Here is a 12,586-nt window from a genome sequence, read left to right on the forward strand (position 1 = left end):
TTACATAGCTGAATTATGTCGTCGCATTAAAAACAGATACGGTCGAGCTGACAATCAGTCATTCAGTTGTACGACGAATAAATGTCGAGAAGACGAGACGAGATAGAATCGAAATGTAATTAAGAGAGCAAATAATCCGTACCGAACAAACTCCGTAAAATGGATCAAAGAACTCGCGAGAGCGAGAACGAGCGCGATAGTCGAGGAGGGAACGGTAGAGCTTCGACGAAAGGTATCGAAGTGAACTACGTGGATGGAACCGCGTCTCGCCCTGTCGTCGTCCTGTCTAGCTCGAAGCAGTAGGGCAACGAAGGAAGGAGAAGGGCCGCCGGAGACCCTCGATAAATATTTCCGTCAAGTGACCGGGGTTGGAATTCAAAGAGAGTCGAAAGGTGAAATCGAGAACGGGACGACTCCGGACTACCGCCTTGGGATGAGGAAAACGCCAAAAAAGGAAAGCCGAAACGAGCCCGAGGCCAGTATATTTGCGTTACATTACATAGTTGCGCGTTTAATCAGCCATATACCCAGAAGGAGATGGAGGAAAAAGATTTCAAAGGATGAGAGGGACAGGTATCCCGACCGAGGGAAGAGAGAAATATCAGTTGCGTCTTTAAAGATATTCAAAAGGACTTTGTTTATTAGTCGACAGCTCATTTACACGCGATATTTATTCAAAGTTTCTACAAAGAATCTTAAGTAGCAGATAAAGGCTAAAGCAGGATATACCATTTTATTAAATTATTAAGTATACTTATTTTTAAATATTAAACGGGTTAATTTTAAATAATAAATTAATCAATTGCTAATATTTATTAAGAAAATATGAAAATAGTATGTATTTTTTTTGTTGACAGTAAATAAGATTACCAAAATTATTTGTAGTATAATATTTGTATAACTCGATTTTCAATCGCGAGGAAAAGGAGCAGGGGAGACTGGAGAAGAAGAGTAAGAGGCGCCTGTGGGACGTCGATGGTGTGACAGATTGCCTCCAGTATTTTCCACTACATACATCATCGGCAGCCGTCAGACTTTAGCTGTATCTCGATGCTCACAACCTCGTCGTTCTCCTTAATTGGCGTCGCCTATATTGTTACCCATCTCGCCGACACTGAAGATGCCTCGCCTTGTTAATACACGCATCTGAAAATGTTCTTATCCAATAAGCAATCACGTCGAAAAGCTGAACTCTCTAAATTAATGTACGACTCGCTGAGGCGAGGCGCGGTAATACATTGATAATAGAACGAAGGGTCGGTGACAAACTGCCGACCGCACTTTCATCGTCAGGGATACGATTAGGGAAAAATTCGTCCTGTTTTAATGGGGAGTGAAAATTAAATACCGCGGTGTGTCCACCCCTTAGGTCCGGCCACCTAATAATTCATACGAGGAATGTAAAAAGGGCAGTGCAGACCCTTTTTCCACGGGCTCGGAGAAAGCGCGAGGAGCGCGACGGAAATCAAGGGGGTAGAAAAATACGGGCTTCTGTTTATCTTGAGATTTGTAGCCGCCTTGTTCCTGGTATTTATTGGCTGTTTCGGGAGCGGGAACGCCGCAACCTGACGGACCGTTAAATTTTATTATGTTTTTTTCAGCGATGCTGAAGTAACGCGTTGCCGGATATAGCCATCGTAGTAAGAATAAATTCTGATCGACCGTGGATCGACATTTTTCTCAAGGGCTATAGATTTGCGATTCTTGTCTTATTTTCTTATCGCTCTGCCATATCAAATGCAAGACATCAAGAAAGAATAAAATAATTATCAAGAAATATAAGCAACAAGAATAAAAGAAAAAGAAAATTTAAGAAAGTTGAACCACAAGAACTACAATTGTAAACATTAGACAACCATTTAAAAAGTAAAAAAATAATTACTTAGAGTTTCAGTAAAATAGTTGTAATCAATTATGTAATATATACTCATAAAATATATAAATAAGTTGTATAATATTATAATTATATAAGTGACATCATTTCATTACGCTTCTTGCATAGATTTTGCATATTTCTTCGGATAAATCGATATTGTCAATATCTTCTTACATAGTGTGACATTATTATATAATTTTTGCACCTTCTATTTAGAAATATAAATAGCATGCGCGTAGCGCGCGTCTGTAGTATCTTAAAAACATAATACTTAAAAACATTGATTCTAAATATTACAGCAATATTGCAATATATTTCTACACGTAACGCAACTTGCAATAATGACAAGTTTTCGCCTCAGCGAATTCGTTACGAAGGAATTCGTGAGCACACGTACCCTCCCGCAAGTCTGCATTCTGCAATGGTCTAACTGTTTCCTCGTGAGATCATATCCGGGATTAAGGAGAAACGGCGGTTGCAGGTTCTTCAGAAGGCATGTTGTAGGCACAGTGAAAGCTCTTCGCTTAACCAGGCGCCTCATTATCTTAACAAATCTAATCTCGTGGTGGGTGTTTATAAATGTCTTGTTTTCCCCTAAAACGACTCCAAAGACTAGAGAAGAGAGAGAGAGAGAGAGAGAGAGAGAGAGAGAGAGAGAGAGAGACGATAGAATTTCTACAGATTATAATCCATTGTTCCATTATATAGTGATTGTAAAAAGTAAATATATATATATATATATTTTTATCTATTGGGCAGAGAAAGCTATTATATATATATTGTCATTTTATTGTAAACAATTATTCAATAAGCTAATACAGCATTGAAATATAAATAATTAGGCATATAATGTGCTGTGTCTACATGTCGTATGAATCAACTAGATTCCTAGCTTAATCGGTGCCTGACACGAGAACGTAGAGAACACAACGATGGCATTCGAGGAAGGGTAGGCCTCTGTTATTACAAGATGGAGAGTACAACTTGTCGCAGGACTAAAGTCCCTGATCCCTAAAGAGCAATAATACGAATTTTCTCTTTATCTCTCTCTCTTGCAGTTATCATTAAAATTGTCAAGGCGCGTGTAAAAGTTAATTCAAAAGTTAATTCAAGCCTTCGTGATGGGCTGTGGTGTAATCTTCCTCTCAATCCTTTTAAATATCCTGAAGGACTATGTTCTTTCATGCGTTTTATTTAATTCACTTTGCATCATAAGAAAATAAAAATAAAGTATTTAAGTGCCATAAATTTTTTTATATGTTTATATATTTGCTTCTGATTTATAATTCTATATTTTTATATCTCAATACTATTTTTATAATTAAATATATTATTTCATGAGTCGAATTAATTCAGAAATTAATGGAAAAATTAATTCAGAAATTTATGTAAACTAACAACAGTAATCGCTTTATATCGAAAATGTAAATGTGAATGCAATTTTATTTTGAGTCAAATCTCACTTTAGCAACGATGTTTCAGACACCGCGAAACAAGAAGTCTGCACCACGGTAAACTCTTTCTCTTAAATTTTCATTCGAATCTCGTACGAAGAGGTTACATCGGGGGCTCTCTTCATCCTCGCGAAACCCAGGCTCTTCCATTCTGTCTCGTCTTGGGCATAATTTGCACACAAAGTACTAAGGAGTAAAGTACTATGCGGGGTGCCAGCACCGCGTTATATGTACCCGCGTTGTACGTGTGCGCGTTATGTATGTACCGAACCCGAAGACATTATGCTAACGCCCTTCCATGCGATGGTCCTCTACTTGATGCGTCCGCCTAGGTTCCCGTTCTTAATAATCGATACGAGTACAAAACATCTTTGGATTAATCAATAATTATTATGTATAAAATTTTCTTATTGTTGTTTATTATTCTACACAAAATAAAACGTTTTATACATTAAAATTCTCTTTGATTATTATCTTCTTAATATATTTTTGATATTCATCAAAGTCATATTTAATATATTAAAATTTGTGATCATAAATATGACGAAAGAATATCCTTCATAAATTAATTAATGTCAATATTGATTCCCTTTGCCTTTTAAAATTACATCAGACTGTTATAAAAGATTTTCTGTGTATCACTAATTGAAATGAAAGGACATTAATGGTGGACGCAGCATGAGCCGCATATATGTATGAATAACGACCACCGGCTGGCTCTAACGAAGGAATAAGGGAGAGGCATTCTTCCGCCAGGTAATAAAAAACCTGTCACGTAGCGGCGGCTCCGCCGAGGACGACCGTACTGAGAAAGCGTGGGTAGCTAGAAAGAAGGGAAAGAATACTGATTCATTATTCAATCTGGGTCGAGTGATTAGCATGCGCCAGTGCTCGACGTCTTAGTCCTTGGATCCTTCTAAATAATGTAAGGCGAGCTGCTAGCCCAAACCACCTTCACGATGCTTGTCTGATACTTTTCTAGCATTGCTTTGAATATATTTTCAAATTATGCATATTATTCAACTACAGATAATATTTTTCTTTAAATATTTGAAGTATATTTACGTAATCATTTTCGATATTATACCAATATTGTCGTAATTGCCTTTATTTTTTTTCGTGATCAAATATATTATATTCAAACATAAATAATCGCCTAAAAATTTAAGAAATTTTTCTTAAAATTCTCTGCAAATGTAATAATAATTTTAATATTTTTAATTTAAATATATAAATTAAATTCTCTGGTAGTTGTTTAAAATTTCTTTCGTTATATAAAATTTATGTCTCACATTTTAAAAGTAACATGTTTCGATTCTCTGAGTGCGGATTATAAAAAAGATTAATAATACTCTCTAATTCGTCCACGAAAAAATATCGTTGTCTCGAATCTCAAGGGACAGGGAAGAAAAGGCCGAAGGATAAAACATTTTTAATGTAATTAAGTGGGAATCTCTGCGGTGTTCTGCCCTGTTCTGCCCCGTCTCCGACGTCACCGTTACCAACCTTCTCCCTTCCTCCCCCGCCTCTCCACCCTTCGGTTGACGGTGGTCTCGGCTTGAGATCTGGATGTAAGAAGGGTTGTATTCAGCTTGCCTCCGGGGCATGTTAATGCACTCCGAGATCTTAGCACTTACACTCCAACACGCCCGTCCTCGTCGTTGTCGTTCCTGTCTGCTTTTCCATCCCCAGCCATTTTCTCTTTCTCTTAAACTACCCCCGACCCAAGTCTCTAACGCCTCTAGAGGGCTTTCACGGACGCCGCCTTAAATCCGGATCTCTGCGCGCCTTTACCCCCCCCCCTCCCTCTTGAACCACCTCTCGTCAACCTCGGTGCTCGTATACTCAGTTCTTGAAGCCACCGCAAAATTTTCCTTCCAGAAGAAGTATCTTCATGGAAATTTCATTCTTGTTTAAAAATCTCTGCATTTAAATTTCAGTTACTATGTAAAACTTATCATTATATATCCATAATTGCATAATCTTGTGCCTATTTTTATTGTCTATCTGAATCTTAACAATACGTAAAAGATATAAAATAGCATTAAGAGTTTCCATTATTCACGTGTGTCAGCTCTGTCAATCAATAATGGCAATAAATTACTTTTTTACTCTTTCGAAATCAAGAAGAAAGTCTTATGAGATAAATTATTTTTTACTGCATAAAAGTAGTTTATATTTTTTCCAGCAAAGAGAAGTTCTTGAGAAAGAACGAGAGAAAACAAAAGAGAGAGAGAGAGAGAGAGAGAGAGAGAGAGAGAGAGAGAGAGAGAGGGAGGAAGGTAAGGAGGGATGCTGAATGACTACGCGAATGAAAGGTGAGGCAATCCACGGAAAAAAAATTTTAATTAACGAGAGCATTGTTCCAGTCGCGAAAAATCACCGAAATTCCAGGCACTAAAATCGAGTATAGCTCTCGGTATGACGTGCAGCCGGGGATGATCATTTCAGAGGGGCTGAGAGGAGAGGAAAAACGCCGTTTTTCCCGAGGACGACGGACGTCACGGCCAGCGGCGGTGGTGCGCGCAAGGGCACACAAAGCTCTTGACGGATGGGTAGCCACCGGGCTGCGGCGTAACCCCCACGATTACGAGTGACCACCTGTTGAGGGTCCTGTACGCACCTGTGTACGTGCACACGACTCGTCCTCTCCGCGAGTACCATGGACACAGACGGCATTTCCATCCGTGGAGGTTGAAGAAACGGTCCGTAATAATATGCGTCAACTTCCGGGCATAAACTACCGGAAACGAAAATTCAACGGAAATTTGAAGGATTCATACGGAATAATGATACATGCGAATAATAAGTTTATTCAAGCTGAGACGAAGGAAAGAGAGTGAAACGGAAGAATAATAATTAAATTAAATTATCTACAAATAAAAATAATAATTATGTTTATTTAAATTTAAGTATGCAACGAAAAGAGCGTTATTTTTATTGCATTTCTCTTAAATTAATACAAAGGATCATTCGAGGATCAACGATACTTGATTATACCCCTCGTATCTGTCGCCATGAATCAGGTTCGTCGAAACAATCGCTACGTCGACGCGACGTTGAAGAGCTTGGATGCAGCTCTGAACACGGAAAAGTGCTTCGGCGTTTTTGCACGGTCGAGAGCTCGTCAATCCGGAGATCGAGAGCGCGAGTGCGCGCGCGCGCATGTATGTATGTGTATTTTTTTATTCTTGGTCTCTCTCTCTCTCTCCCCGGACTCTCTCCCCTTCCCCCTCCATTCAGTCACGGCCGTAGAACGCGACGGGAACGCTTTATTTCCACCCCCGTCGCGATCGTTCCATTTGTTTCGCAGCCGGCATTGCATGCCTCGCGGCGACGAGCTTTCTCTTTCCACCTTCTCTATTTATCTGCCTCCCACTACCTCTCTTTTTCTCTCTGCCTTCCTCTCTGTCACCCTTGCTCTTCATGGCAGATCCGAGCGGTGGACGAATCGACTCGACGTTATCTCGACATATCCGCGAATACACGTTTAATGCGCGACGCCGACGTATTTATTCACCGGCGTACTTTCCCCATTTTGACGAATGACGCGCCACATCGCTACTAGTCTGAATGCCGAGTTGTCCGCATGATTTTTTGCCAGCAATACGAGAGGCAAATTCTGTTTTCTCGGAGAAAATATTTAGCGCGGATAAAGATCAACTGAGGAGCAAAAGTTGCTATAAATGGAGTCTGTACATCTTATAATACTCTGTAAGATCTTTCATTATTGATAAATATAAGAATGTAATTGTACAGTATTATTGCATGCGTATAATTTATATCAATATATGAGTGTCTTATTTTTGATAAATATACAATTAGCGCGTCAAAATGAAATTCAATAAGTAACAATAAAAAAGTGCCATGCAATGAAAAGTATTTAAAATTAAAAATTTTGTTATTCCGTCAATGACAATGATAAAACAGGATATTATCAACATTTTTTTCTAACAAATTTGATTGTTGAGTCACAGGCAGTATTTTAATTAAATATTAATTAAAATTAACATTTTATATATAAGCGCAGAATGGTCACATTTGAAGGTAACGCGAAATTAAGGAAGATCGAAAATACGAAATTCTCTTGGTAGGTGCATTAGTAATCCAACATCGTACCGACCATTACGCATTCCGATTCCACGTTAACCCCCTCAATGTTGCCTCAAACTCTCCAGCCTCGTCTTATATATTCCTCGATAATCCATCGTCATCGCGTTAAACCATCTTGTTAACGTGAAAGTTTTAGCAATGTGCATTTCATATTACTTCGCGATAATTTTGCGCTTGTCCAGCGAAAGTTATACAGTTAAGCGTATTAAGATTCTATAATTTTTAAAAATATTTTTCCTTTACAACATAACAAATTTTTCGTCATAATCCAAACTAAAACGCAAAGTTTTACGCAGCGACAACGAGGAACAGCCGTGACGAGAGGCAATCTACGATGGAAGTAGTACAAATCAAACGAGGCCGGCCGAGCCTTTTCAACTTTTTCCTTTTTTGGCGGCGAGGGCGACCGCCACTTAAAGTGCCGGCTCGCTAATGATAATCCAACCCTTCGAGGACTTCGCGACCCGAACCCTCTCGAAGCCTGCCTGCATCTGATGGCACTTCAATCCGTTAATTGGTGTACAACTTTTTCGCTGTCTCCCTTCACGTTCGCTCATCTCTGTCCTCTTCTTTTCGGGGCGGAAAAAATTTATTAAATTAACCGCTGGCCAGGCGATGTCGCCCCGTAACTTTATTTCATACAAGACTCCACACAGTAATCTTCATACCGCTTATGCGTTCGTCGGGGATATTTAACGTTTTACTCGAGTCACTGCCCGTTGCTTTCGTCGTTCATGCTTGATAAAACTTTAAAACTCACTTAAATGCATGACGAGTAATTTTTATGCCTTCTTGGATATTCAGAAAGCAAATTAATTTGTGATCAAGTAATAACTCATTTTGCTTTGAATATTAAGCTTTCTTGTTAAAATAATTTTTAAATTAATTTTATATCTATTAATAATTCTATTAATAATTTCTATTAATAATTTTGATATATTTATAACTTTTTCGAAAATATTAAGTAAAAGTAAATCTTGCAAATAATTTATGGATATATAAGGCGATAATTAATTTAAAAAAAGGTGTATTTAAAGTCAATGAAAATGAATCACATGTACAAGAGACTTTAAACCAATCAGCAATTAAAATCTAAACGATAAATCTGAAATGGAAAATATGATAAACTGATAATTTTCATTTTCAAGTTCTATTAATTGTGGATGCTAATCTCATTTTATATTTAATAATTAACAAGTATTTTTTATAGTATGGTTCAAAATACCGCAAGAACATCATGTATAGTTTTAAATGTATTCGATTAAAAATATGCAGCAGCTGAAGCTTTAGCATAATTACTTAGCAATTCTAACTGCAGCGATCGAGGAAGAGGGACAAAGCTTACACGGGTCCGAATGGCAGAAGAGAAAAAAAAAAGAAAAACGAAAGAGAGATCACCGCTGGTATTCAAATCGATTACACGAGAGGCAATGTAAAAATTATGCAAATGTCGTTTACAAGTGAATGGGACCCTCGCGACGAGCGAGGTTACAATTAGGCAGGAGCCAATTCAATATCGAGGGCCATTCGAGGGAATATTCAACGGGATGGTATTAAATGCCGGCTGGCCCGTTTCTATAAGGATGAATCGGCGTTATCGTTAGAACCACACCGGCATTGCGTGTGACAGATGCGTGAACGACGAGAAGTCAAAGAGGATTAGAAAGAAGCAAGAGATCCATGCAACTTGCGTTATAATACATCTCGTCTGTGTGTTAGCAGTATTATTATACTGACAACCTGTCTTGTCTCATTCTTAAAATTCCATTTTCATACTGCAGCAATTAATTTTATAAACAAAGCGGTACATAATTTTATTATAATTTTTCAATTAAATTTAAGTTTATCCACGAGAAGTGGATTCGTTTTATGAAGTATTAAAAAGAGCATCTATCAGTGAATTCTTTTTTCAAAAGTTATATATACATCACGTAAAATGCGATGCATTGATATAAATATGTGTCGCGATTGAACCAAAGTCGAATAAAACTATTTCTTCGTTAAACCCGCTTTAGTAGGTTACAACCACGAGTACATCCCTTCAAGAGACTCTCCATGCTTAAAGTATCGATGGAATTACCGGCGGGTGATGAGTTTAGCGGAAGGGATAGACGAGATGAGAGAGATCTCTTCTCTCTTCATCCCTCTTCATCCCTTTCGCGATCCATGCGAAGGCATTTTAGGCTTCGATGAGAAACGATGAGCTACGCCAACGCTGACTTCGTTCACCCGACGTTCGTTCAATCGTTTTAATTGCAACAACATCCCTACATTTCAAATCATAGCGTGTATTGCATAATTCAAAAATAAAATTGAAACGTAATTGCTATTTTGAAAAACATAGCGTTTATATATAAAAAAATTTTTTTTTAAATCTTTTGCACGCGCGTGGGATCACGATGAAATTAATCGAGTTAGGCTATCATAACGAGGTCGAAGAACGTGGATGCCTTTAAGAAGCCGAAAGATTTGACGGATTATGGATTTCTCGCGCCCGCCTTCATCTACATATGTTCTCGTCAGCTGCGCTTTGTTTCTCGAATAAGAGCTCATCACGGATGCAAAACCGTCCATTCATATTCAAAATTTTATATCTCGGCCGCGGAGGGGCTAATTTATTCGGCTTCGATCCCGCCCGCGACAAATCCAAACGACGCACCCTCCTAGCTCTTACTTTGACTCCCCCAAACGTACGACCATTAATAATCTTGCCATTTCTTTGCGCTTTAATCTTTTTCTTATTAGATTTCCAATCAAGAAAAAACAAAAAAATTTGACAATAAAGAACATTGGTGTTACACGAATGATGTATTTGTCAGGTAAATGCATAATTCGACTCGAATTTCTATAAATATGAGAAAATATTCTTTCGTTTGTCCCTTGAACGTTCGAGTGAATTTCGAGGAGAAGCGGGTTGCAGCTGCGGTGGCTGCTGCAACCAGTCTCTCTTCTGTTCGCTCTGCCTTCCGTCGAAGAGATAATTATATTAGCCAAGCTATAACTTGTCTATGCATAAGCATAATACCGTGGCGCCGTAGTCCCAGGATCCTGGCCAGGATATCGCGTATATTTTACGCGCTCCGTTCGGCCGCGCGCGCGCGCGCGCGCGCGCGCGTACACCCTCAGGACCCTTAGCCAGACGCGAGAACTGCAAACGGTTGCCGTTGCCGAGAGAGAAGGCGCGAGAGACACTGGGGTTTAGGTGCGCAACGTACAACGTTAATCAGCCTAATTGAATTAAGCACGCGCGACTGTTGTAATTATGACTATTTATAATGATCCCGCCCGCGCGCTCCGCGATTCGCCCCTTCCGCGCGAGGAATATTAGTTTACGCCGCGAACGCGTCGCGTTTAATGCCCGACGTCGCCCGAGCTTGTTAACGGGGAGGCGACCGAGCACACGGCGATACACGAAGTTTCGAACAATCGTCTAAAGTGGAAAGATAAGCCGTTGCCGCCGCGGTAACCGAAATAGCGGCGGCGCCGTGGAAGGTTAACGATAGTTTCTCGTTGCCAGAGAAATAGACTAGACACGACCGACAAGGAAATTAAATCGTAAACAAATTACACAAAGCGCTCTATAATAAGCTAAATTCGCGTTAAAGCAATACTTTAAGATTAACACAATTAGCGCATAATTTTGTGATCTTGAAAATAAAAAATTATGCAATACTGTGTTCTTAATTTAAAAAAAAAAATTAAAAATTTTTTTTGTTCGCGATTTTTAGATTACCAAAATATCTTCGTTTAAAATATTAATGCAAATTTGCATCGTAAAAATATATTATATTTCTAATGTCAATATCACATAAAAAAAGCAAAAATGGAAATGTTTAATTGTTGATAATAAACAACGCATTCTCCTTATCTAATCCGCTCTCTTTAGCGCCGCGAAAGAAGCGGCCGGGAATCGTATCGTGATAATGAAAATGAGTGTTAGCCAGGATTTCCAGATGGCTCGCTCTCTTCGCGCCTTCCTCTCACGCTCTTTCCGCATTTCCTCCTCGCATATACCTACGCTTCGGCACGCATCAGAAGTCGTACTTCATTAAGTCGGCAACACTTCTTCCAGCGACGTTACTCATCCCTTTGGGACGGGCGCCGCGAGGAGGCGAGATCGAAAGGGAATAAGATTAATTGCATTCCGCGCAGACGAGAGAAGGCGTATTTTAAGGCAAACCGCCAATGCTCGCTCGTGGAAACGGCGATGGGGCCGAATGAGAGTCGAGTAACGAGGACGGGAAAGAAGGACGGAATGACGGCGGAAGAGCGACAATACCCTAGATGGAAAGACGGAGACGAAGTCGCGAGAAGAGCGAGATTCCTGTCTGATGGGGGTGAGGAACGAGCCGACGAGCGTGACTGAAAAGAGGACCGAGAAGGAGAAGACAGCGCCCAAGGCCTTGTTGTATTTATCATATAATTACCATAATAGAGCTGCGCACCGCACTCCACCACTGCCGACCAATCCCGCCCGCGCTCCCCGCGTTCTCTCCAGGCCGCAACCGCAAATTGGAAACTCTCGAATACATTTTCCCTTCGTCGCTCGCTCGCTCGTTCACTCGCCGCGCTCGAAATTGTTCGCCGTAGGACGTCGGCCGTCGAGTTGGAAGGATGCTAACGACAGCAGCACGAATACGCAGTCATGGAACGTCTGCTTGGCTCGAGGATGATCGACGTATGGTCATTAGATACAATTTGTCTGCGTAGCTGCATTCTGTCTGACACTAGTCGTCGGAGTAATTATGGCTCGACTTAATCAATAATTGCTCGTCGTTCTCCGTTTGGGCCTTTGTATTTAGACTATAGTCATTTACCGAAAATTCGCGCAGATGCATGGAATACATTATATATTTAATATAATACATTATAAATATTTGATAATATAGCCTATTATTTATATCAATAAGTTTTATTAAATACACGTATTACCATTAAACTGATTATATTTGACAATTTATATAATGTATTTATGGAGAAAATTCACTTGCAAAGGATACAAATATCCCAATTTGAGAAAACCATCTACCTTTTTTATGTAATATTTTCTTTAATTTCCTTTTTAAATGTTTTATTGTTTATCGTAAATTTACTAATCAGCAATAAGACTTTTCAAAACACTCATATTGATAATCAAGAAAAT

At 39.3% G+C, this 12,586-nt stretch overlaps 1 protein-coding gene across 6 annotated transcripts in view; it reads right to left on the minus strand.

Moving 5' to 3' along the window:
• The window catches only part of LOC105427986 (uncharacterized), a 278,359-nt gene that overhangs the window by 45,467 nt on the left and 220,306 nt on the right, over window positions 1–12,586 (minus strand). Inside the window, exon 1 of one of the 6 annotated variants that reach the window (XM_089079847.1) lies at window positions 11,871–11,994. The exons of the other annotated variants lie outside the window; for them this stretch is intronic. Within the exon in view, the coding sequence (XP_088935973.1) occupies window positions 11,871–11,975 (105 nt within the window). The 5' untranslated portion in view covers window positions 11,976–11,994. Of the gene's footprint in view, window positions 1–11,870; window positions 11,995–12,586 lie in introns of those variants that run through there. 6 annotated transcript variants of the gene reach the window in all.

This window comes from Pogonomyrmex barbatus, unplaced genomic scaffold (assembly GCF_055798465.1).
Source record: "Pogonomyrmex barbatus isolate J1 unplaced genomic scaffold, ASM5579846v1 scaffold3, whole genome shotgun sequence".
NCBI lineage: Eukaryota > Metazoa > Arthropoda > Insecta > Hymenoptera > Formicidae > Pogonomyrmex > Pogonomyrmex barbatus.